This window comes from Anticarsia gemmatalis, chromosome 17 (assembly GCF_050436995.1).
Source record: "Anticarsia gemmatalis isolate Benzon Research Colony breed Stoneville strain chromosome 17, ilAntGemm2 primary, whole genome shotgun sequence".
Lineage (NCBI taxonomy): Eukaryota > Metazoa > Arthropoda > Insecta > Lepidoptera > Erebidae > Anticarsia > Anticarsia gemmatalis.
Window position 1 is genome coordinate 9,525,659 of NC_134761.1, and position 22,475 is coordinate 9,548,133.

Sequence of the window (22,475 nt, forward strand, 5' to 3'; positions counted from 1 at the left end):
TTTTTCTATCTTCAAAAACTCATTAAGTACAATGTTTACTCACCATCTGTACGTTAATACCCTAATATCGTAATATAAAGGTTCTCATCGTAAAACTATCGTAATCTTTTAGACGAACAGTTGTTAACGCTATTGTAAATATTTGTACGTCATGTGTACTCTGATTTCGTTGCTCGTTAAACTGAACTGATTTTTCGTTGATGAGTAATACTTTTGTGAATTTCGCTGGAGTTAATTCTTTATTTCATCTAACTCCCGTGACATTATACCAGAAATTGACATACTTTATTATTGAGTAAAAAAATAATCGGAAACGTTGTACCTAAGCATACTTTGATTGAATCAGTTTCTTACTGTATTTTCTGGAATTCATAATAGATTCCATTACACATAAACTTATAATATATTCAGCATCATAGTTAGTAGAGCATCATAGTTCGCATAATCAAAATTTTCAAACAAAGAGCCCTCAAGTACGATTCCGTAATCTCAAAATTCAAAACAAAATAATATCCTTCCATAGTCATAACTTTTGTTTAACAAACAAACTCATAAAGCAGCCATTCGATTTATATCATAACCAATACTCATCGTTACGAGGCCGTATTATCCTTTCACGCCATCTGCCGGCAGATTCGAACACCCAGCTCGCACAAATTTAGTCCTACCCTCTAAAACTTTAATGCATACGAAAATGGACTTTATGCGTTGGAAATAAGGTGGTAATGTTTGTAAGAGATGGTAAATGAAGTTGGAAGTATAAAAGTCGAACTGTAGAGTTGAAACCCGGGTGGTCATTATGAGCGATGACACCGTGCCGCTAAAATGTTTTGAATATGATTGTTGAATCGAATTTGATCTAAAAGAAGAGGTTTTTATAGGCAGTTATTGTTATATATGTTTAAAGAAAAGGAAAAGTAGATAGTTAAGAATTTAAACTTACTGTGTATTTTAGTTTTTCTTATCAGTTCTACGTTATTGAACTGACGAAAAATCAGTCGTAATTTGAGATAACCGTAAATCATTAGATTTCTTTGCTTTTTCAGTGGTAATCTCCATGTTTCCTAACTGAATTTACAGAAAAGCCAAAGAACCTACTAGTATCTCTTTGCTATCTGGCAAATTACTATTATTCTTACAAATATTCATGAGTAAGCTTTCGACAATAAAGTGGTTTAGAACAACTGATAATAGCATTTTAATGCTGAGAACAGTATTTATATTCCTGCTAGACCAAAATATTGCTAAAATTATACGCAACTAAGAATTCTACTCATAAAGCGACATCATAGCGCCCCAACCTACAAACCAAGAATCGAATCCACTATAATCCGATTCATTAAACACTTGCACACAACAAGTGCAGTTAATAGGATTAAGTATTTTATTGGGCACTATCACACACGTGGTCGAGTCGATTGCGAAATTATTTTAATGCCCACTTATTTGACTGACAACCCCCCGTGACGTCAAAACCCTTTGATATTCTGGAACATGTATTTTGACTCTGCTTTTGTCAGAAAAGGAAATAAGCAAACTACTGAATAAATGGGACTTTTGTTTTAACATAGTTGCTCGGCAGTCGAAAAGATGCGACTTATTAATGTTTTTTATTTATTTTATTTAATACTGCGTTATTGGCAGAATTTTGCGTTAATTGCGTTATTGGCCATGAAACCGTCTGCAATATTATTTACCTTTGAAAATAATTATTACCTTTTTATTCAAGTGATAAAAATATATAAAGTGCTGGTTTATTATTCTTTTTTTGTGGGGCTACTGAAATGTTCGTGTTAGATTAACGACTAAATGTATTCTGCTCTTTAGAACAGAGATTTGTACCTACTTACCTCAATCTGACGATATTAAAAATAGTCGCCTATCGGTAGAAGACCATCCATTATACCTCTCGTTCTGACCGCTTCTTGATCATGTCGGCATCAGCTATTAAACTGAAAAAGAAATGGTGATTTTTACTAAGTAATTGTACTTTTGCGAAACTAACTCTACCATTATCTCCTATGAGTAAATACTTTACTCTAAAACTGGAAATATTGACAAGACAACATTAATATTTATTTATGCAACCAATAAAAGTCTGATAATCCTATCCTATTCCGTACCATCACGCCCTTGTCATTACGGCACCGAGTAGGGGTGTAAACGATGGCATATTTTGATGTCACCATAGACAATAAATTATGGCATTAGTGTTGAACATTATTGATATTTGCCGTTTAAATTATATCGGTGGATCACGACATATGGACTGACTATTAATTATGATGGCTTCTGTATGCGGTTTGAGGATTATCTGTGCTAATATTTTGAATGGGAAAGTATGTTTCTGTTATGGCAATTCGTAACCATCTTCGGTACACGGTTTAAAAAATTTACTAAGGAATTAAGCTAGTATATGTTGACTTTTACAATATAAAATTTAAAAAGGAAACATAAAAAATGGGTATTTCTTATTTGTCATTAAACATGTAATGTCAAGGAAAGATGAGATTTTTTAACTAATCAACCCGATACTATTTCACGATCCGCAGTAGTAGGTACCCATATCGAAACGATATTCAGTATCTCTAAAAACAAAAATCTATCGCATATAGGTTCTTGTGCCTGAAATAAATAAATAATACAATAGATAATACCCAATGTCAAAAGTGGGCTATAATAATGGTCGATGAGGCCATTCAATTATTAAATGTATCATTGAGAATTCATCTGGACATTAAATTTATGAAACAAATTTGATTCATAATGTTTGCCATGATTTGACGATTTACGCTTGTGGTCAGTGTGGGAAACTGGGCAATCAAACAAATATTAATATGGGACGATGTTATTATTATAACAATAATGTTATAGTGGTATTATGGTGACTTAGATGTCATCTAATAAGATTTATTTAACTAGACTTTACAGGCTCGTGCATTTGCCGACGGGAAATCGTTATCGGCGTTTCTGTAGCTGCAGGTACGTAACCAAAATACGGACGTATGTCTTCTGAAATTTATGTAAACTTTTATTTACCTAAGTAGGTAGTACATACTAACTTAATTTTATTTTCATATTTACAGCTATGACATATTATTTGAACTTACAAAAAATGTTAGTAGATAGAGCCCAAAAGTAGCCTGACTATAATGTGTTGGAGTGGGAAGCATCTAGGTCTTATATTTTAGAAATTAAAGAGTTAATACGACATTAACAAGTAATTAATCATTGTTTGGTTGCCATTCGTAAAATGGAAAATAGACTAAAGACGCTATTTTGAATTTGTGTACTTATTAAATAATACTTAGGTACTTAACTTTTTTTTTAAATAACCGAATGAACTCTACCAACGACAAACAAAAATAAAATACAACATACCCAGTGATAATTATTCCATCCACTACAAATAAAATTCGTATTCGTACAGAACATTGAAATGGCATAAAATCAAATAAAAACCAGCGATACACAAATAATAGCGATTTAAACGCGCCACTTGTGTTAAACAATAGGTTATATTGGCGCCAAAACCGGGGCGCGTTGCCGCCACTTGACCATCTGTGATTTTTTTTTTTTTTTTATTTGATGCAAAAGATCGGTATGATCATAGAGTTTTATAAAATAATATATTTAAATATTCAAAGTTAATAACCTAACGTTGTTGATTTGCCATATTAATATACAACTAACTAGTGAGTATTATACCTACCTCTACTTGTAAAGGTACATTACAAATTACAATATATCAGAGTTCCCATAACATGAATACTTTACTAAAACACCACACTCCCATGATGCATAGATACCTAGATACTGCATAGGTATCTATTTATGTCTTGAAAGCGGCCTGGTATTTAAGTAGGTACCTAGTTCGTCATAATTTTGTCTGTATTGGAAATCGAACCCGAAACACGTAGGTACGATACAAGCTTAAGGTTGTTGCGAGTACCTATATTTGTTTTTTAATCTAACCATTATACTTACTCTACCCGTGACTACCTTGTAATGATAGAAATGCTAGAATTGATGGACTCTCTCTTGCAAATAACTAAGTTTCTCTTTCCACAAATTATTTGGCACAAACGTCTCATTTTCTCTTCTAAGTTATTAAACAGCAACAATGAATTCAAACAAATTAAACATTATTTAAAGCGTAATGCATTTTATTGTCAGCACTTTACGATGCAGGGAGGGTCCGACTAGTTGGGGATTAAAGCATCGCAATAAAAGGGGCGGTTTTGATCACAGCTTCTCAGGGGTGAAATTTATAACTATGTGGTCAATTGCTGCACGTTAAACGGATGCATTGTGATAAAATACCTACTATAGTTTTTAAAGGTGTCTTAAGCAGATGTAGAGGTTTATTTGGTTTTTTTTATATAATAATATATTTATATAGGTAGGTACGTATGCTATAACTGGTGGCACCAAACCAAACAAATATCGACCTACGATAAAATTAGGTTAAAAACTAGTACGTAAGTTAAAAAACTTGAATCTAACTGAGAATCAATCATCTGAGACCGCTATTTTACCAATGTGATTTTTGTCAAGTCCAAGGACAATAGTAAAATTGTGAAAATGAACTGTAATAGATAATATTGCTACGGATTTTAATATACAGCTCATTATATTATGTAAAAGTTTTCATTTGTAGTTTAAATATCTGTGAAAGACTAAAATAGATACATGAAAATGATTCTGCGTGTAAAGAATTGCGAGAGATTCGTTCGGAAATATGTAAGATGTGAGAATATAAATTAACATTCGATTTTTACCAAAAATATTTGAATACAATGGTTACAATATTTGAATGACAATCTTTAAATCGCACATTTTAATGTATTTTTTGTGCAATATTTAATATTAGATTGGAATATTTAAACTTTTTGCTTGGCACATTATTATTGAACGGTTAAGTATTACGTCATCACTTTGACAGTGACAATGACATTGGAATTGAGGTTATCAAATCAATTTTCAGCGAAAAAGCTGCATAATTTAATTAAATAAGAATAAAAGCATGTGTAAATAACCAATATTTCTATAAAACAATACGTGAATCTTTGTAAAAATGTGGCAATTTATTCAAAACCACTCTTGCATGCTCATGCGACAAAAGTAAATATTTTTGTAACTTTCATGATTATTTTGGTAAATAAACAACTAATTTCACATAATATCTTATTTGTGCTTTAATTTTCAGGTTACTGACAAACAAAACTAATGTATATTTAGCAAATATAGTAAAAAACAAGCCATCTAATGTTGTTAAGAGATATTTTTCCGAGGTTAAACCTTCTTCAGAGAAAAGTACAAAGTCCGGGTTATTACTGCTTTGCAGTCCTTGGAAATTGTGTACAGGCGTTAGTTTAGGTTTAGGAGCTAAGTTCTTGTTAAGTAATGGCCCAGCATATTGTAAGGCGGCACCAAATAATAGGATAATTCAAAGGAGGCCTAATGTAGATGAGGACAGTGCTAAGTTTGATTGGAGCAAGTTCTTCGCATATCTGAAGCCTCATAAATGGTTGTTAGCTGCTGCTGTTGCTGTAAGTATGTCTTGAGAACATTTTCTGTTGTATAAAGTGGTACAAAATTGTAAGATTTTCAATTGCTTTCTAATATTTACAAGAATTTCATTTCAAAGTATCCATATTTTTAACAAATTATTAGCTTCTACCTGCTTTATAATTCAGTTTGGCATGATATATTGTCTCGTTTAAATGAAATAGTTATACATTAAACTTTTGAAGTATGCTTACACTTTACTAATATCGATTGTTTTCTATATTTCAGTCTGCATTAACAGTGGCGTTCCTGAATGTATACATTCCAGCAATGTTAGGTGTCATAGTGAATGTGTTAGCAAGTTTACGACAAAACCCTAGTGCTGATTTTATAGAAGAAATCAAGTTACCTGCTTTTAAACTAATTTCTTTGTATATTGGACAGGTAAGTTATAAATTGCATTGATTTATTCATTAAATTTTGCAATCTACCTTAAAAACATTGGGAATCCAATATAATTAACATTAACAAATTTATCTCCTATTACGTAAGAACGAGAATGAGAACTATAAACCCAATTAATTATAAATCAATTTGGTATCATGCGCCTTACAGATGGTAAAAAATTTGTCAAATATGTTCAGAGGTTACAGTTAACCTCCTCCATTATAGACAAACTCTGTTTTCTCCCTTTTTATTGAAGGGAAGAAAGAGGCTCCATAGCTATTAATACACAACATAATGTACATTATTCTGTATTCCAGGCTGCCTTCACCTTCTTCTACATCCACCTATTATCTCAAGTGGGTGAGCGAGTGGCAGCTCACATGAAACAAGATCTATTTGAATCTATTCTAAGGCAAGACATGGCTTTCTTTGATCAAGAGAGGACAGGAGAACTAGTTAATAGGTAAGTAAAGTGTCTTTATGTCTGTAGTATTGTTTTTGTGTTTTTATCTTGTCTTATCTTATGAGTATTGGCAATGATGTATGCGAAAGATGTTTGGAATTTTGTTAGAAATGATTAGATTATTTGAATGATGAGGTCAATTTGACACATACTTTCTTTCACCAAAACAACTTGTGCACTGACATTTTTGATTGCTTACCTTCTAACTTGCTTAAAATATTGTCATATAATGTTTTCAGGCTCACAGTTGATGTTCAAGACTTCAAGAGTTCTTTCAAACAGACTATTTCTGGTGGACTTAGAGCTATTACACAGGTATGTTTATACGTACATATATAATTATACAATATGACGCCTTTTTCGCATAGGAGTAGACAGAGACCAAAAAACGCCACTTGGTATGAGCCTTACAAACTTCACCTGCCTCAATCACAACCATACATCTGGTCATACAGCCTCATACAGGACCACAAGTTATGAGTTCTATGCACCTGACCTTTTTGTATACTTATATGCTAAAATATGTCTAAAAACAATGCATCTGTTGTACAAAAAGATTTCCCAAGACAAAACAATATAAAATTAAATTATTGCCTATTTTATATTATTTTGCTAATATTTTACAGGTAATCGGTTCATCAGTGAGTCTGTTAGTCATTTCGCCACACTTAACTGGCCTGACATTGATCTGTGTACCCTCCGTCGTGATTGGTGGAACTTTTATTGGATCATTACTAAGGAAGCTGTCAAGAGAGGCTCAGACACAGGTAAGTACACAATACATTTTAAGAAAGACTGTTTATTTGATACAATTTATCTTCCATGAAAAATAACATGCTAACTCTAGACAACAAAACAATATTATTTTTGTCTTGGTAGGCTTGGCAAGTTACTGTGGGCACTGGTTTAAAAAGTATAGGCAGAAGTACATAAAATATATGTATGATTTGTCCGTTATTAACTTTATGATTGATCACATGAAGGAGTTGGCCAATCTATTACCGTCTTGTTTACTACCAAACTTCAGAATACCATTGAAACTTTCCAACATAGTTTTTAGCTAACGCATGCAATCGAAACCGAAACCTCGTCAATAACAGCGCATTTACAACCTTACTTAACCTTAATAATCAATTTCAGGTAGAAAAAGCAACTCTCCTAGCAGAGGAAGCGATATCAAACGTGCGAACAGTACGTGCATTCGCGGGCGAGAAGAACGAAGCACAGATGTTTGCGCACGAGTGTGATAAGGCTGCTGAACTTAGTATGGAGTTGGGGCTCGGGATTGGACTGTTTCAGGCTGGAACTAATTTGTTTTTGAATGGGTAAGAACTTTGATATGTGTTTTACTTGCTGCTTTTCTCCTATAACCATCCTCGATAAATGGACAATCTAATACTGAAATATTTTTTCAAATCGGACCAGTAGTTCCTGAGATTAGCGCGTTCAAACAAACAAACAAACAATCAATCAAACAAATAAACTCTTCAGCTTTATAATATTAGTATAGATATTTATGGCCTTTTTCATGGCTTATGGCTGAGTATTAATTAAATCATCACTTGGAAATTCGACAGTTATTTATTTATATTTTATATGCTGTCACTTTATCTGACACTAGCTGACCCGCGCAACTTCGTTTGCGTCACATAAAGAGAATGAAAATTTTCCCCGTTTTTGTAACATTTTTTACTGGTGCTCTGCTCCTATTGGTCGTAGCGTGATGATATATAGCCTATAGCCTTCCTCGATAAATGGGCTATCTAACACTGAAAGAATTTTTCAAATCGGACCAGAAGTTCCTGAGATTAGCGCGTTCAAACAAACAAACAAACAAACAAACAAACAAACAAACTCTTCAGCTTTATAATATTAGTAAGTATAGTAAGTATTAGTAAGTATAGTATAGATATAAGTTATCCGATATTTATCCCTTAAACTTTGAGATTTGTTGAAGTTAAGCTTACAGAGTCTATTTTTTTCAAAAACAACACAGTTTATCTACTGCACATAATCATGTTTTATTTTGGAAATTGATGAACAACTAAAAAAAATTCTTATTTATTAAAAAAAATGATTTTATTCTTATTTGTTTACTATTTAGCTGCACGGCGAAAAACCAAGTGTGTTTTTGCAGTAAACTATAAATTTTCAATTAACTAAAGTCTCTATTTAGTTAAATAAAGTTGAATTTTCTTTCCAGCATGGTGCTAGGCACAATGTTCCTGGGCGGGCACCTAATGTCAACGGGTCATATGTCTGCCGGTGACGTCATGGCATTCCTGGTTAACGCTCAGACTGTACAGCGGTCTGTGGCGCAGTTGTCGCTGTTGTTCGGCTCGGTGGTAAAGGGCGTAAGCGCCGGGGGACGTGTGTTTGAGGTGAGACCTTATTGATATAGTAATAAGTTTTATTTTTGTTCGTATTATTGGTTGTAAATGTAATTTCTTCTGTGCTGTATTAGAGAAAATAGTTATAAGCCGAGTTTCGTTAGTGTTGGTAAACATAAAGTTTAGGTAAGATCTTTTATAGAGTAGAAACAAAGAAAAATTATGATGTAGGTGTGAAAATGTGTGAGTCTATCTGCCAAGTGAATAAAGATTAAATTCACTTATTGTTTGTGGTCAGTTCATACCAAATACATTTAAAATTATTAATTGGACTAAAATTGTAGACAGTGTAGACACGATCATTCAAGATCTTATATACTATTAAGTTGATTCCCGAAACATTTCTCAGTGATGTGACATACTTATTTTAATATTTAATTACAGTACATAAACAAAGAACCAAAAATGGACACGTCAGGCACAAAGGTGATCAAATACCACGAATTCCACGGAGACATTGAATTCAAGGACGTCACCTTCGCGTACCCTACCAGACCTGAAGCTGTAAGTAAAGCTGTTTGTAGAGTTTAACTACATTATTCTTATTTTTACTATCATGTAATGTGTACTATAATGTAGTCATGCTGACTGTTGACGAATTTTATCTTGACCTTTCGGCACTGTTGGCACGGCCTGTAGTAGTGTGTGTAGTGTTTAGACCTAAATAGTTAAAATTCTATGGTCTTCTATTAGTTTAGTTTCTAGTATTAATTAGTTTTTGATAATTTCGATAATGTATTTGAGGTAAAAAAAATATTATTTTATTATTCCTTGTTTCTAGGTGGTATTAAAGAATTTCAATCTAAAGATACCGGCGGGTAAGACTGTGGCTATTGTTGGCACGTCTGGTAATGGAAAGTCTACAATTGCAGCTCTCTTAGAAAGGTATTTTCAAGTATTTTTTGTGGCCCCCACTTTGAAATTCATATGTATTAATACTTAGGTAACACTTCATTATTACATGTTTGTGCTATTATACCACATATGTGTTGTCCCCGACCCATGTCCAAACTTAATATAATTGCGATTCTAAGTATATTAATGAGATTTAATGTTAATAAGGTATGTTTTTTTTATAAATAATTTTCTTTTTATTTATAAATTATATTTTTATAATAATATTTTCTATAATAAATTTATTTTATCTATTACAATACCTAACTAAAATATGCGTGCATATAACCATAACTATAAAATGTTCGTCTTTTTGTAGGTTTTACGACGTAAACGTAGGTCAAGTAACAATCGACGGCGTGAACGTCAAAGAGATGGACGCGGAGTGGCTCCGCGGTCGAGCCCTGGCGCTCATCAGCCAGGAGCCCGTGCTGTTCGCCACCAGCGTCAAGGAGAACATCCGCTATGGACGAGCTGAGGCCACTGATGCCGAGGTAAATGCAAACTGAAACGAATATTTATTCGGTTCACTTTTGGATCAGTGTATCATGATGTTAAATTAGCTCAAGTCTGTACAATACTCAAAAGAAAAACTATAAGAAAATGCTTTTTGAAACTGTCAGTAAAGCAAAATAGGTCCAGGTCTACCGCATAAATCGAACAACGCCATCTAGTAGTGTACCGTGGAACAATTGAGTGCCGGTGAACGTACCGGTTAGCAATTCGGTTTTATGCCGCTAGATGGCATTATTACAGAGTAGTCCGTCGTTATTCGGAGCATCTGGACAACAAAGTTATGCTTGTATCATAAGTATGGTATGGTAACGTTTTCGAAATTTTAAGTGATTTAATGTACCTATTTTTATTTCTTGATACTTAAGGTATACCAAGCAGCTAAGACAGCAAACGCGCACGAGTTTATAACCGGGTTCCCGGACGGGTACGACACGTTAGTGGGCGAGCGAGGTATGGCGCTGAGTGGAGGACAGAAACAACGCATCGCTATCGCCCGTGCCGTTCTTAAGAACCCGCCTGTACTTATACTGGATGAGGCTACTAGGCAAGTATAATCATTTTCGATTGCCTGTCATACATGCAATATAAAGCATAACCTTTAGGCGCAGCGCAGACGGCACACTTTTTGTGCGATCGAGTCTGTGTACTAATGTGGTAAAGTCTATTAAAAACTTAAACTTACCGTATTTTGTTTTTTCTTTAGACTCATACATGTCCAAACAGGAGCGGAATAAACAATACAGCACACTTCATCCCACTTTTTTCTTTTTAAATGTCTATCATGATATTCTGCAGACTCGATCGCACACAAAAAGTGTGCCGTCTGCGCTGCACCTTAGTGTTATTGAGACATGGTAGTCACTACAAGAATACATAACACAGTAACGCTATTTAATGACTCAAAACTGAGACTTGTAATTCACTTTTTGAGGAGCTCGTGGCTTAGTTTACAACAGCCGCACGGATCGATCTCTGAGGTTAAGCTACGCTTGCCGAGGTTGTTCCGTGGATGGGTGACCATCTCATACATATCGAGTTCCTCCGTGTTTCGGAAGGCACGTTAAATTGTGGGTCCCGGCTGTCATTTTCGAAGATCTTTGACAGTCGTTAACAGTAGTCAGAAGCTTGAAAGTCTGACAACCAGTCTTACCGAAGGGTATCGTGTTAATACCTAAGTAACTGGGTTGTGGAGGTCAGATAGGCAGTCGCTCCATGTAAAACACTGGTACTCAGCTGCATCCGGTGAGACTGGAAGCCGACTCCAACATAGTTTGGAACAAAGGCTAAGCGAATATATATATATATATATGATAAGCTTAAACCTACACGATGTGTATATTAAAAGCAATGAGAAACTTTATTAAGCCCCAGATTCAATCTATTATCAAAATCTCTGAGGATTTTACTTTCTGTACATTATTCTCATCTTAACTGTCAAAAATGTTTTCTATATTCCAGTGCGCTAGACTCAGCGAGTGAGAAGGTGGTGCAGACAGCGTTAGAAACAGCGGCTAAAGGTCGCACAGTACTGGTGATCGCGCACCGACTGTCCACCGTCATGAACGCGGACCTTATCGTCGTGTTGAACAAAGGGAATATTGTTGAGGTAATACTATCCTTTACTAATATTATAAATAAAAAAGTTTGTGAAGAGTTATGTATGTTTGTTTGTAACTCTTTAACACGGAAACTAGTTAACGGATTTTGATGAATTTTGGTGAACAGCGAGTTATTTACATGGACTAATATATAGGATACTCTTTATCTCGGGAAATCTATCCACGCGGACGATTTCGCGAGCAGAAGCTAGTTTATTATATCTTGTATATGTAAATGTATATTTTATAACACATGCATAGAATATATTGTATAAAAATAATAATTTGATCTCTTATTCCAGATGGGCACCCACGATCAGTTGAAGAAACAGAAAGGTTTCTATTGGAACTTAATTAAACAACAAGATCAAAGCTGTGATGATACCAAAGGCTTATGAGAATAAAACAACTATATAGCAAGTTTAGTATACTCATTGCGGAGTATTCTAGTACAAAACATTAGGAAAAGGGAGTGTGTAGGTATTTATTGGTTATAACGTTTAATTTTGACAGGTGAAGATTTTTAAAGTAGGGATGTTGGCAAAAAAATATTGCAATAAGACATGCCTTATGATTAAATAATTAAGCCTTTATTTTTGCTTTCATAAATAAGAGCAGGTGATTTAAATAAAACGCATCTTATTCTGTTATGTATTAGCATATTCGCTGCGTCATAACTTAATGTGAATAAAAAACGCATGTAATCTTCTGTAATTATTTATTTTACCAGATTAAATAATAAATGGTCAACATCCCTATTAGACACTATTATTTATTCTTGTGCTTATAGTTCAAAAGCTATAAGCGCCTCATTTAAATACTGCCATAGATGTAACAAAAACTTATTTCTGTCCCATTACTAGTTGTCCTAATAGTGGGCAAAAGTCTCCCTTCATAGCAAGGAGAGGGTTAAGGCCTTAGGAACGGTTCATATCTGACGGAAGATGCGTCGCGTATTATCGGTCGCACAACGCTAGTACAGACAAATGTATAGAAAAACACTCGACCGTTCACACTCAACCGATGATGCGACGGTGCGAATCCCATACAAATTAAGTTACGCCCGACGTATCTTCCGTCAGTGCGCGTTCCTACTATGTCGTAACGATTGATTAATCGTTGGACGACTGTCGTCTCTAGCTGATCCCGTTATGACGATTGCTTATCGTCAAAAAAAATTATCGTTTAGTGATTGTCGTATCTAGCCGTCCCCACTTTCACGATAATTTGTCGTCACTGCAAAAAATGTCATAGACGACAGTAAGTCGTGTCATTATATATGTGAACACCTCCATTTAAAAATTTAAGCCACGACACTTAAAACTACATGATTATCTGTCGTCACGACATAGTGGGAACACACCCTCAGATATGAACCTTCCCTTAAGCTACTACTACTACTACTACTACTACTACTAGCACTACGCCTCGCAAAATGCGCGTTAGGGACTTTGAAGTCCCTCTAGAACCGTAGGGACTTTATTGTAGAGCAATAAATATTATTTTCTGTATTTGTAAATGTCGCTCGTGATTAGTTTTAAGCGAATCGTAAATCATGTATATTTTACTATAAAGATAATTATTTATTTTACTAGATGTTTAAAATGTGAGGTCACATGTAGTTCATTATGATATTAAATGATATCATGTAATTTATTAACTGCCATGCTAAAAAACGCCTTTGCTGAAGTGTCCATAGAGAATTGAAAAATACAGGTATGAAAAGTTTTAAGAAAGTTGAGTAGTCTTTTGACCATTTTGTTTGTTTTTGGCATGTAGTTTCAGCTTAAAAAGCTTCCGATAATTATAATATAGACATGTTCATTTATAATTAAAATTCTTATTGACATGTTAAAGTAAAAAGAAATGGTTCTAAGAGCAGTTATTAAGAAATTTAAGACGCAGTACTTCCGTTATTTAATTAAAAATGCTCATATTCCATTAGCTAATTGCACATTAGGACAATATGTCTAAGAACGCACTTTAGTTATTACATGTACGCCGTTTGACGGTACAAAACGTAAAACTTTATTACATCTTCGACTTACGTATTAACGCTTGCAAGAAAGCATTCGCATTGGTGTGTTGGATAACTAGAGCTTTAATCTGACAATTGATAATTAATTTAATGCCTACTGTAATAGACACGGAATAACTAACACAAAACGAAGTATGTGCAGCTATACTTACCTTAACCTAAGAGAGATTTCGACGTAAAGCACAAAGTATTAGTGCAAAATACGACTCTAATGAAATTGAAATATGGGTGGTCACTTAAATTTGTAATAGTCGTTTATTCCTTTTCATGTTTCAGTGTGTGTTAAATGTCATCGGCTGAGTTGGGCGACAGTCATCTTCAATCAAAAAGTTTGACATGCTCTTTTCTTTTGTGTTAGTTATTTCGTGATAATAGAGTTGTAATTAGTCTGCGTGAAATAAATACATATTTCCTTGTTAGTTGCAGTGTCATGCTAATGTATATTCTCAAACAGTTGAAATTAAGTAGATTACCAATTGATCAATGCGTCCTAGAAAATGCGATATTAAAAAAGGGTAGAGGATTAAAGTGTGGTGTTTTAAAACAAAAATAGAATATTATGACTACTTTGATTTGGCCTTTGTTGGTATGCGTTTGGGTTTTAAATTATAGAAAATTAGACAATACCGATGTTTGTATGAAAGAGAAATAAATTATTGTTACCAATTACTGTGTTTTATTACCTGTTTTTACAGTTGAAACTCAAAAACACTGGTCGACTACTGAAACGCAATAAATTATGTAACACATTTGTAAAGGTTACAATACCTTCTTGGTTTACCCGACGTTTCAATCGAACTGTATCGACCGTGGTTACGGGCTGACTGATGTAGCTACTAAGCGTCGTCTCCTTGTGGCCCGAGTTTTTACGCCTACTCTCACTTGGTCTTCACTAATAAATTTAATGCAAGATTCGAGATTTTTAGAGAGCAACTAACTAAAGGGTACTTAATAAAACTAAATTCCAAGGAAATTTATTATTTATTGCATACATGATCACCGAAATATTATTTACATTAAATGATTTTAGTAACACTGATGAATTATTTACAAATTATCTAATAGTAAGACTAAATTCTAATTTATTTTAATTATTTTGTTCATGTATTTACAAAAGATAACAAATTTTAGAATCAAACGTTCAAATCTTAGGTTCAAGTATACTTGTGGTATATTACATGGCTAGTCTATAACTCTATGGTTTTACCATAGACATTATGGTAATGGCGTAACTAATGGTACTTATATAATAAATAACTGTACACCTGATTTTAATATTCTTCCAAATTAATATAAAGACACGTTTGTTAAACTAATTTAAAAAACGGCTTCAGAACTAAAATAAAGCATAACATATTTTTTTAAATCATCATACATTTTTTCTGTCAGTTAAGTTATCAGACATTTCTTTGAGTTTTCATTCTGAAAACATTTAAAGGCGTTCAATTTCATACATACAGCGCAACAACGATCCATTAACTTAAACAATTAAAATACTTTTTTGCTCATTTGATATTTTATGGCCGCCATTTTGGACGGTACCTATTTTGTAAGGTAGTTTTGTCTATGCATACATAAATATATTGAAATTAAATTCAGGTGTACAGTTACCACAGTCAATTATCAATTGTTTATACTTACAATATCTTATTTTATACCTGGGAATGTACAATACTTAATACAATTTAATAAAAAACGTTATTTGAAGTTATTTGATAGAAACGATAAAGCGAAAGTAATAATTTCTTATAATACAATAATTCTGGCACAGAACAATATTTTTATATTTGAGAATTTCATTTATATTAATATACGTATTATTTAATTGACTTCATTTTGAAATCTATTACTTTGAACAATATTTTTGATAATATATGCAAAATTATTGTTAAACGACACAAGAATACCAACAGCTCGTTTCATCGCCTATGAATAAGTATTGGATATCCGATTCATAATAATGACAGTAAAAAGTTGGCCAGTTTTAATAAAACTGGCCGCCGTGACCGATGAATATCGGCCAGAAGGACATTACTATTTTCATAATAATGTCCTTCAGTCTGATATCCGGCTACGATGGCTAATTTTATTGAAACTGGCCGACTGTGTGTAGTGTTCGATACATAGATATACAATTTATTATTTTACTCACATAGCCCAGAGTAACGGATAACCGACACAACTAGTCTGAGGTTAACTGTTACAGCGAAAGTTTGAAAAAACATGTTAATATTGTACCTGTTAGTTAATCGGTACTTATTCAGATGTTATAAAACCGGCCATACAAACTATTCTAAAATAGCAAAAAACAATTAAAAAATAAACGATAATGGTTGATTTTTACATAATTTAACTATACAAGGGCTAACTTTTATTACAATTAAGTATATAAATAAAATTATTATTTCCTTATTACATAGACCAAAAGTCACTGAGCTTCCGATACAATATCATAAAAATTTGAATTTTTCATTAATTCTATAACATTTTTTGAGTAAGTATTGCGCAATAAGAACAGTCGACAAGACACTCGGACGTGAATCAGGCAACTTATAAAAAAATAATACACGAACAAATTAGTACAAATAACACTACACTCGTATATTTGTGGTTGCTAGATATCAAATTTTATTGTTCTGTCTCAAGTCTTAATCATGTGAGTAAAAGAGATAGCATGACAAATACACATACTCATTGCAGAAATAAGTTCAATGCGGATGATGGAACAGAAGAATGCCGTTTATCTTCTTCTTCACTTTCCTTCACGCTTCATTTATTTCAGATCTTTGCGAAGTGACTTGTTGCTATATTCAGACATCAAAAGCTATAGTAAGTATCGTACATAAACCAAGTGAGATCTCACCCACCATTTAAAACAAATATAGTTGTAAGATTACACAAAAAGTATCTATATAAATACAAAACTTTGAGCACATTTTGTTGCTATTAAAAATATAATTTGGTCAAACATAGTTCATATTTAAAAATTAATTACTTTGTAATTATAAATTACTTCTGTAATTTTGTCGTCTTTCTACGTTATAAACAGAATAATTCAGATTGGAAAAAAATCTATTCAATATTAAATATATTTAAGAATTGTTTCAACTGTACAATATCTAAGTGCCTATATTAAGTAAGTACTAAGTAAATCTAAGTAACTAAGTTACGTAATATTTGGTTACTTTAACTAGTGTTACAATCAACTTATATTACAATTTCAATGATTTTAGTTTAAACAAATGAAATATTTTTCTATTTTTGGCACTGTGTGGGTTGTGCTAACTTTTTTTCGTCAATAAGTTTTTTTTTTTAATTAACAAGTCCGTAAAAAATTTAAATGACGGTTGTTGGTTAGTAGCAGATACTTAGCTTCTTGACTTATTTACCTATATATTAGTGACTTGCTCTTCATAAATTTAGTAATATCTGCAGATTTTCCCATGTGTGTGAGAAGTGTATCTCCTATATTTCTGTAAAATGTTAGTTCATAATTTCTCTCATGATTCCTGATCAACCCCATTAATTACGAGCCCTGTTCCATACATCAATTTCTCCAAATAAAATCCTGTATAAGTCAATCAATGGCCGCCTTTACATACACGCTCTATCGCGCGTTCTTAAGAGCGAGCAGGATTACGCACGGGAAAGACGGCGCTCTTCGCTCGCGATTTTCTTCGCGGACTTGACAGATGAGCGCGGCGCGCGGTCTTGCCTTTCCCCTTGCACACCCTTTACACGCACGCTCTATTACGCGTGAAAGAGCATGTGTGTTAAGGCACCTAAAGACATCGCAATTTACAGAGACCTACAGAATCAAGTCTTTACTCCTCAGTAGAGTATTATCATATCAAAGTCCCCACACAGTGCCGCTCCTATGTCCCTCAACGCTAACGTCATCGCAGACCGAAGTGCAGCAGCACTGATCCGAGCAGCAACAAACAAGTGACGCTCGACGTGATGCCGTGGATCGCGCTCGTGTTGCGGCGGAGAATCGCTGCCATTTTGTTGCCTAGAAACAAGAATAAGTTGGTTAGATGTTGACAAAATTAAATCTAAAGTAGTTTTAGTTCAAGGCTTTATTGACAGTCCCCTAATTATGGAAGAAAACCTGGCGTGAAGTTCTTTCATACCTACTCAAATGTACGTAACTTTAAGACTACTAAGAGTGTGCTAAACCATTTATTACCCACTCTGGATTGTAATAGTTTTGGTACAAAGGATTCAAACAATTACAAACAACAAGTCAGACTTTAGTTGCTCTTTGCTCCAAGCTAAAAAGCATGCTCTTAACGTAACACCTTCGCTATGGGTATATCTTAAACAGGTGGACATTAAACTTTCTATTTTCCTGAGCTTCCTATTTTCGGCTCTAATTGCCCAGTTTGCTGAACCTAGCCAAGTCTTTACCTTGACAACTAATTATGAAAAGTTCCATAAAAATACTTACTTCCTTCAGAAACAAACACATGTATGCTCGCCGGCTCAGTGTTGCTCGCGCTGCAGGTATAATTGCCGGAGTCCTTCAACGTGGCCCCTCGCACTGTGAGCCGCGACTGTGTGCGCGCCCCCGGCTCTGTCTCCACCGTGATGCCGCCGCGAGTCGCGTCGTAGTTGATCATGCGGTCATTGTGGTACCAGAACACGTATTGTGGGGGTGTTGGGCTCTAGAAATGAGAAAATAACTATTAGAAACAATTGAAAGAAATATTTTTAGCGAGGGATGAAGGTAAACTTGCGTTACACTTGCGGTATTGGTGGTAAACGTTCGATATAGAAACAAGAGTCTTGTAACATCAAACGTATAATGAATATTAGCTTATAAACTAAGTACATATATAAATTAAGTCGAAACGAATAGAAAAAAACGAATTTATTAATAAAATTACGACAAAATTCCTAAATTTTCAACGTAGCGCCTTCTTTCATTTCATCTGTACAGTCAGGACTCATTTAAGACTGGTTTAAATCTTCCCCATAAAAGGAGTAGAGTCTTCTAAGTTGTTCAAGCCGCCCGAAGGCCTTTGACATGACTCAAATATTAATATTTTGAGTAAATTTTAAATATTAATATTTCGGTATCATCCCCTTTCTCTCCCGCATGAGTAGACCTACAAGACTTAGTTTACAAGCTTCTAATGTCTTTGAATTAATAATTTTATTCTTTAAATTTCAGATACAATAAAAACTCTAAACAAAATTGCTTTAAAGCCTTTCAAATAATAAAAAAAAACACACTTTTAAAACACATAAAGTATTATTTTTATTATAAAACAAGTACTCTACAGAAATACATTTTGAAATAACAAGAAAGCACAAAGCTTTGTACAGACAAGGATCAATCAATAACTGCAGTAGTTGTGCGACTTTGACAAGACTTGCAAGACGTCACTCGCTTGTTAAAACTTGTGTCTGTCCTGGATACAATTCATTGCACATTTCTAGCTTTATAGGAATTGCACGTGTATTTCTAGGCTTGTAAGCAATGTTCTAAATATCTAGTCTAAAATGTGATATATGGAAAGTAATTTTATCGTCCTGCAAATACCTACGCATGGCTTTATTTTTCCAACGTAAGTACGTAAGTACGATGGCTAAGAATTTTGAAGGGACTTGATTAATTAGTGCTCACTTCGTCATATACATAAGTAGCTAACAGTTTTGTTGCTAAAATATATTAACTCAGGAACAAGAATTTTCAAATGCGACTAGCTAATTGGCACTAATATTGTTACTTAGGTATTCAAAAATAGACAATATAAGGATAAGGGCAGTTTAATTAAGAGGAACATTCCACAATGCAGTTAAAATAAACAAGCAATTTCACTTTATTTTTCGATTTTCCACGACTTTAGAATAAAAAACTTTACATGCATTTCCATATTTCGAATATCTTGAAAAACTCGTAGATGAGTAATAAAAAATACGTAACAGTTCCTAATTACCTCCGATACTAACGAACATTAAAGCCGCTCGTTAAGAAAAATGTCCGAAAAGAAAACGACCAAGTTTAATATTATTTTTTTTGTTAAACAACCAATTAGTTCCGTTTTATATTTTTTCTTCTTTCGTTCAAAATTTCCACTGTAATTATTCTTGTAACGTTGGTTTTAGACGCAATTAAAGGAGTGTCGGGAACGAGAAAAGTAAAATTGATGAAATATTCATAGTTGAGATTCTAGACTAGCTGATTAAGGTTGATCTAGATTTTAGGCTGTGCAGGAGGTTAAAGCACCTTATATTAGAGATCAGCCTAAACAAATCTATAATGAACGCTAATTTTAAGGTAACTTAAACTTATTTTTTTTTGTCATGTTATTTGGATTTCAAAATCAAAAGCTTCTAGGAAAATTTTAGCCGAATTATGAGTTTGTGTATCTCATAAATATTTACTCCATTTGCCTAAATCAATCTAAAGACATGCATGCTAAAAGCGAAATCACGATTCTATTCAATCAAGATGACCGGCGTGCAGACTGAAAGAGTAGTCTTGTGAGACAATATGTCGGCCTTGCTTCTTTCAGTTCAAAAGAAAAGAGACCGAGATACTACTTCGCTCAGTCTGAATGCGGCTATTATGATATTATATTATTATAGAACATTGATTTACAAAGTTGTCGTTTACCCTTACCTTCTCCACAATGCATATAAGGTGTATGACGCTGCCGAGATCCACGTGGTGTTCTCCAGAGCCAAGGATGAAGGCTTCTGGCACCACGATCTGTAGCCGCACGTAGTGGGATACGATTCCCGTGCGAGTCGATACCTGCAAACAATACATAGCAGCCTAAGTTATATACGATTGGAAGTAAAAGACAGATTCTTGCATTTTCTTTTATTTTACACAAAATAAGTAGTTACGACCTTTCATAAAAACCTTATTTCGAGCTTGAATATCGACGAGCCATTTGATTTTATAATTTTATAGACGAATACGTCCATAAAATATGAAGATTAAACTTACACGCCTACGTTTAAGGCAAATATATCCTCCCCTTATAAAACTATTAACAACAAAAAGTCGCGACAAAGACAGTTCTTTTAACCTGTAATATCCACCGCGAACTTAGCCCTACCTTCATTTTTCTCAATATTTAAGGCATGAAATACCTTTTTTATTTTTTGAAATTTCAACAACACATAAAAGTACCTACTAACTCCAGATTTAAGCCTCCAACTTGGCATCCCAAGTCTTGCCACAAAACTTCAACAGCTTTACGTTTCCAGTTTTACAATGCACTAGAAACTGCAAGCAAGCCTTTCTACGACTTCTCAATGTTGCAAACCGATCGATCGTCACCAGACCTCTCAATCACGTTGTTACTACAGTCCAGTAACTTAGACAGCCTTGGTTTGCACAATATCTATACTAATATTATAAAGCTGAAGAGTTTGTTTATTTGTTTGAACGCGCTAATCTCAAGAACTACTGATGTGACTTGATAAATTATTTTACTGTTGGATAGCCTATTTATCGAGAAAGGCTATAGGCTATATAACATCACGCTACGACCATTAGGAGCGGACCAGCAACGAAAAATGTTACAAAAACGGGGAAGACTCTAATCCATTCACTCTTATGTGACGCAAGCGAAGTTGTGCGGGTCAGCTAGTAATAAGTAGATAATTTATAGTACTTTGTCTGGTCCTTATCCCACGATAACTGTGTCGGCACAGCGTGTTTTCTTTTCAAAAACATGCTGTCATGGGTTTTGTATTTCCAAAATTATATAGTTGTAGCAAAAAGGTAAGTACCTCGATTCTCTGCCACTATCGACTACCGTCAAAAAAAATTGTATGACAATCGGTTCAGCGCCTCTAGCGGGCGTCGTAGAAACTATTTTGGCAGTACATTTTAAAGGTCAACTTTCAATACCCAAAAGTACAGAATCGTGCTACCGTTCTAAATTCTAAATTTTGTATGCCTCCTTACCTTCATATAAGGCTCTCTACTAAGTTTTTGGTCTATAACCTAGTTAACGTTAACTGTTACCAACTTTCAACGACTCATATAACAACGTAACTGGAAACCGTTGTTCAATTATAGCTGGCTTGTGAAATAACCTATCCTTCATTTCTAACAGTTATTAAGGTAACGCTTGGCTTAGATGGCAACTACAGTCTCTGACGAATTAACTAATGAAGATTAGTTTGTTGTCCGAGAGTGGGAACCCGAATGTGAAAAGGCCTCTGACAAATCGGCATTATAGTGATGTTATGATCATGCTAAGTGATGTTTTTAAAAAAGACACGAATGCACAGGAAGGTACAGGAATGACTACCTAGATCGAAAAGCCGATAATACTAAGAACGCTTTTTATTAAGACAGACTGTATGTGAGAGCTAAAATCAATATCTGACACACGCATTTCTAGTTCGACCTTGAAAGCAAAACCTTGAAAATAAAACTTCAAAAAGTAAACATATAATAAATAAGTACAACAGGCTTATTTAAATATCAAACGAAACCTCACACGAACACAGATTAGCGCTCTCATAATTTCCCTAATCGAATTCCGAAGGCGATACTTCTAAACAAAAAAGACGTTTGATTTTCTTCTCCATATACAGGATTAAGCCTCCCGCCTTGTTATCGCTGGAACAATAAAAATAACAAG

At 34.0% G+C, this 22,475-nt stretch overlaps 2 protein-coding genes across 5 annotated transcripts in view; one reads left to right on the forward strand and one right to left on the reverse strand.

Moving 5' to 3' along the window:
- The first annotated feature begins 4,961 nt into the window (after window positions 1-4,961).
- On the forward strand, window positions 4,962-14,510 carry LOC142980018 (mitochondrial potassium channel ATP-binding subunit). 3 transcript variants are annotated; one of them, XR_012959851.1, is made up of 15 exons: window positions 4,962-5,124; window positions 5,210-5,552; window positions 5,800-5,955; window positions 6,276-6,421; window positions 6,661-6,736; window positions 7,048-7,188; window positions 7,562-7,746; window positions 8,625-8,802; window positions 9,196-9,315; window positions 9,593-9,696; window positions 10,025-10,199; window positions 10,587-10,765; window positions 11,680-11,827; window positions 12,122-12,299; window positions 14,134-14,510. XR_012959851.1 is itself a non-coding variant. In XM_076125283.1 (14 exons), exons 1-14 carry the CDS (start codon window positions 5,078-5,080, stop codon window positions 12,215-12,217), a joined length of 2,094 nt encoding a protein of 697 aa, XP_075981398.1. In that variant the 5' UTR covers window positions 4,962-5,077; the 3' UTR covers window positions 12,218-14,510. The 3 variants fall into 3 exon arrangements, 1 of the variants encoding a protein (XP_075981398.1); XR_012959852.1 differs by having other exon boundaries at window positions 12,122-12,295; XM_076125283.1 differs by having other exon boundaries at window positions 12,122-14,510.
- A 320-nt stretch (window positions 14,511-14,830) lies between these two features.
- LOC142980068 (zwei Ig domain protein zig-8-like) overlaps window positions 14,831-22,475 on the reverse strand; it is a 505,717-nt gene continuing 498,072 nt past the window's right edge. For both annotated transcript variants that reach the window (XM_076125351.1, XM_076125350.1), the window contains 3 exons: window positions 20,489-20,623; window positions 18,308-18,524; window positions 14,831-17,869 (listed from right to left, as the gene is read on the reverse strand). In XM_076125351.1, coding sequence (XP_075981466.1) covers window positions 17,754-17,869; window positions 18,308-18,524; window positions 20,489-20,623 — 468 coding nt within the window. In that variant the 3' untranslated portion in view covers window positions 14,831-17,753. The remainder of the gene's footprint in view (window positions 17,870-18,307; window positions 18,525-20,488; window positions 20,624-22,475) is intronic.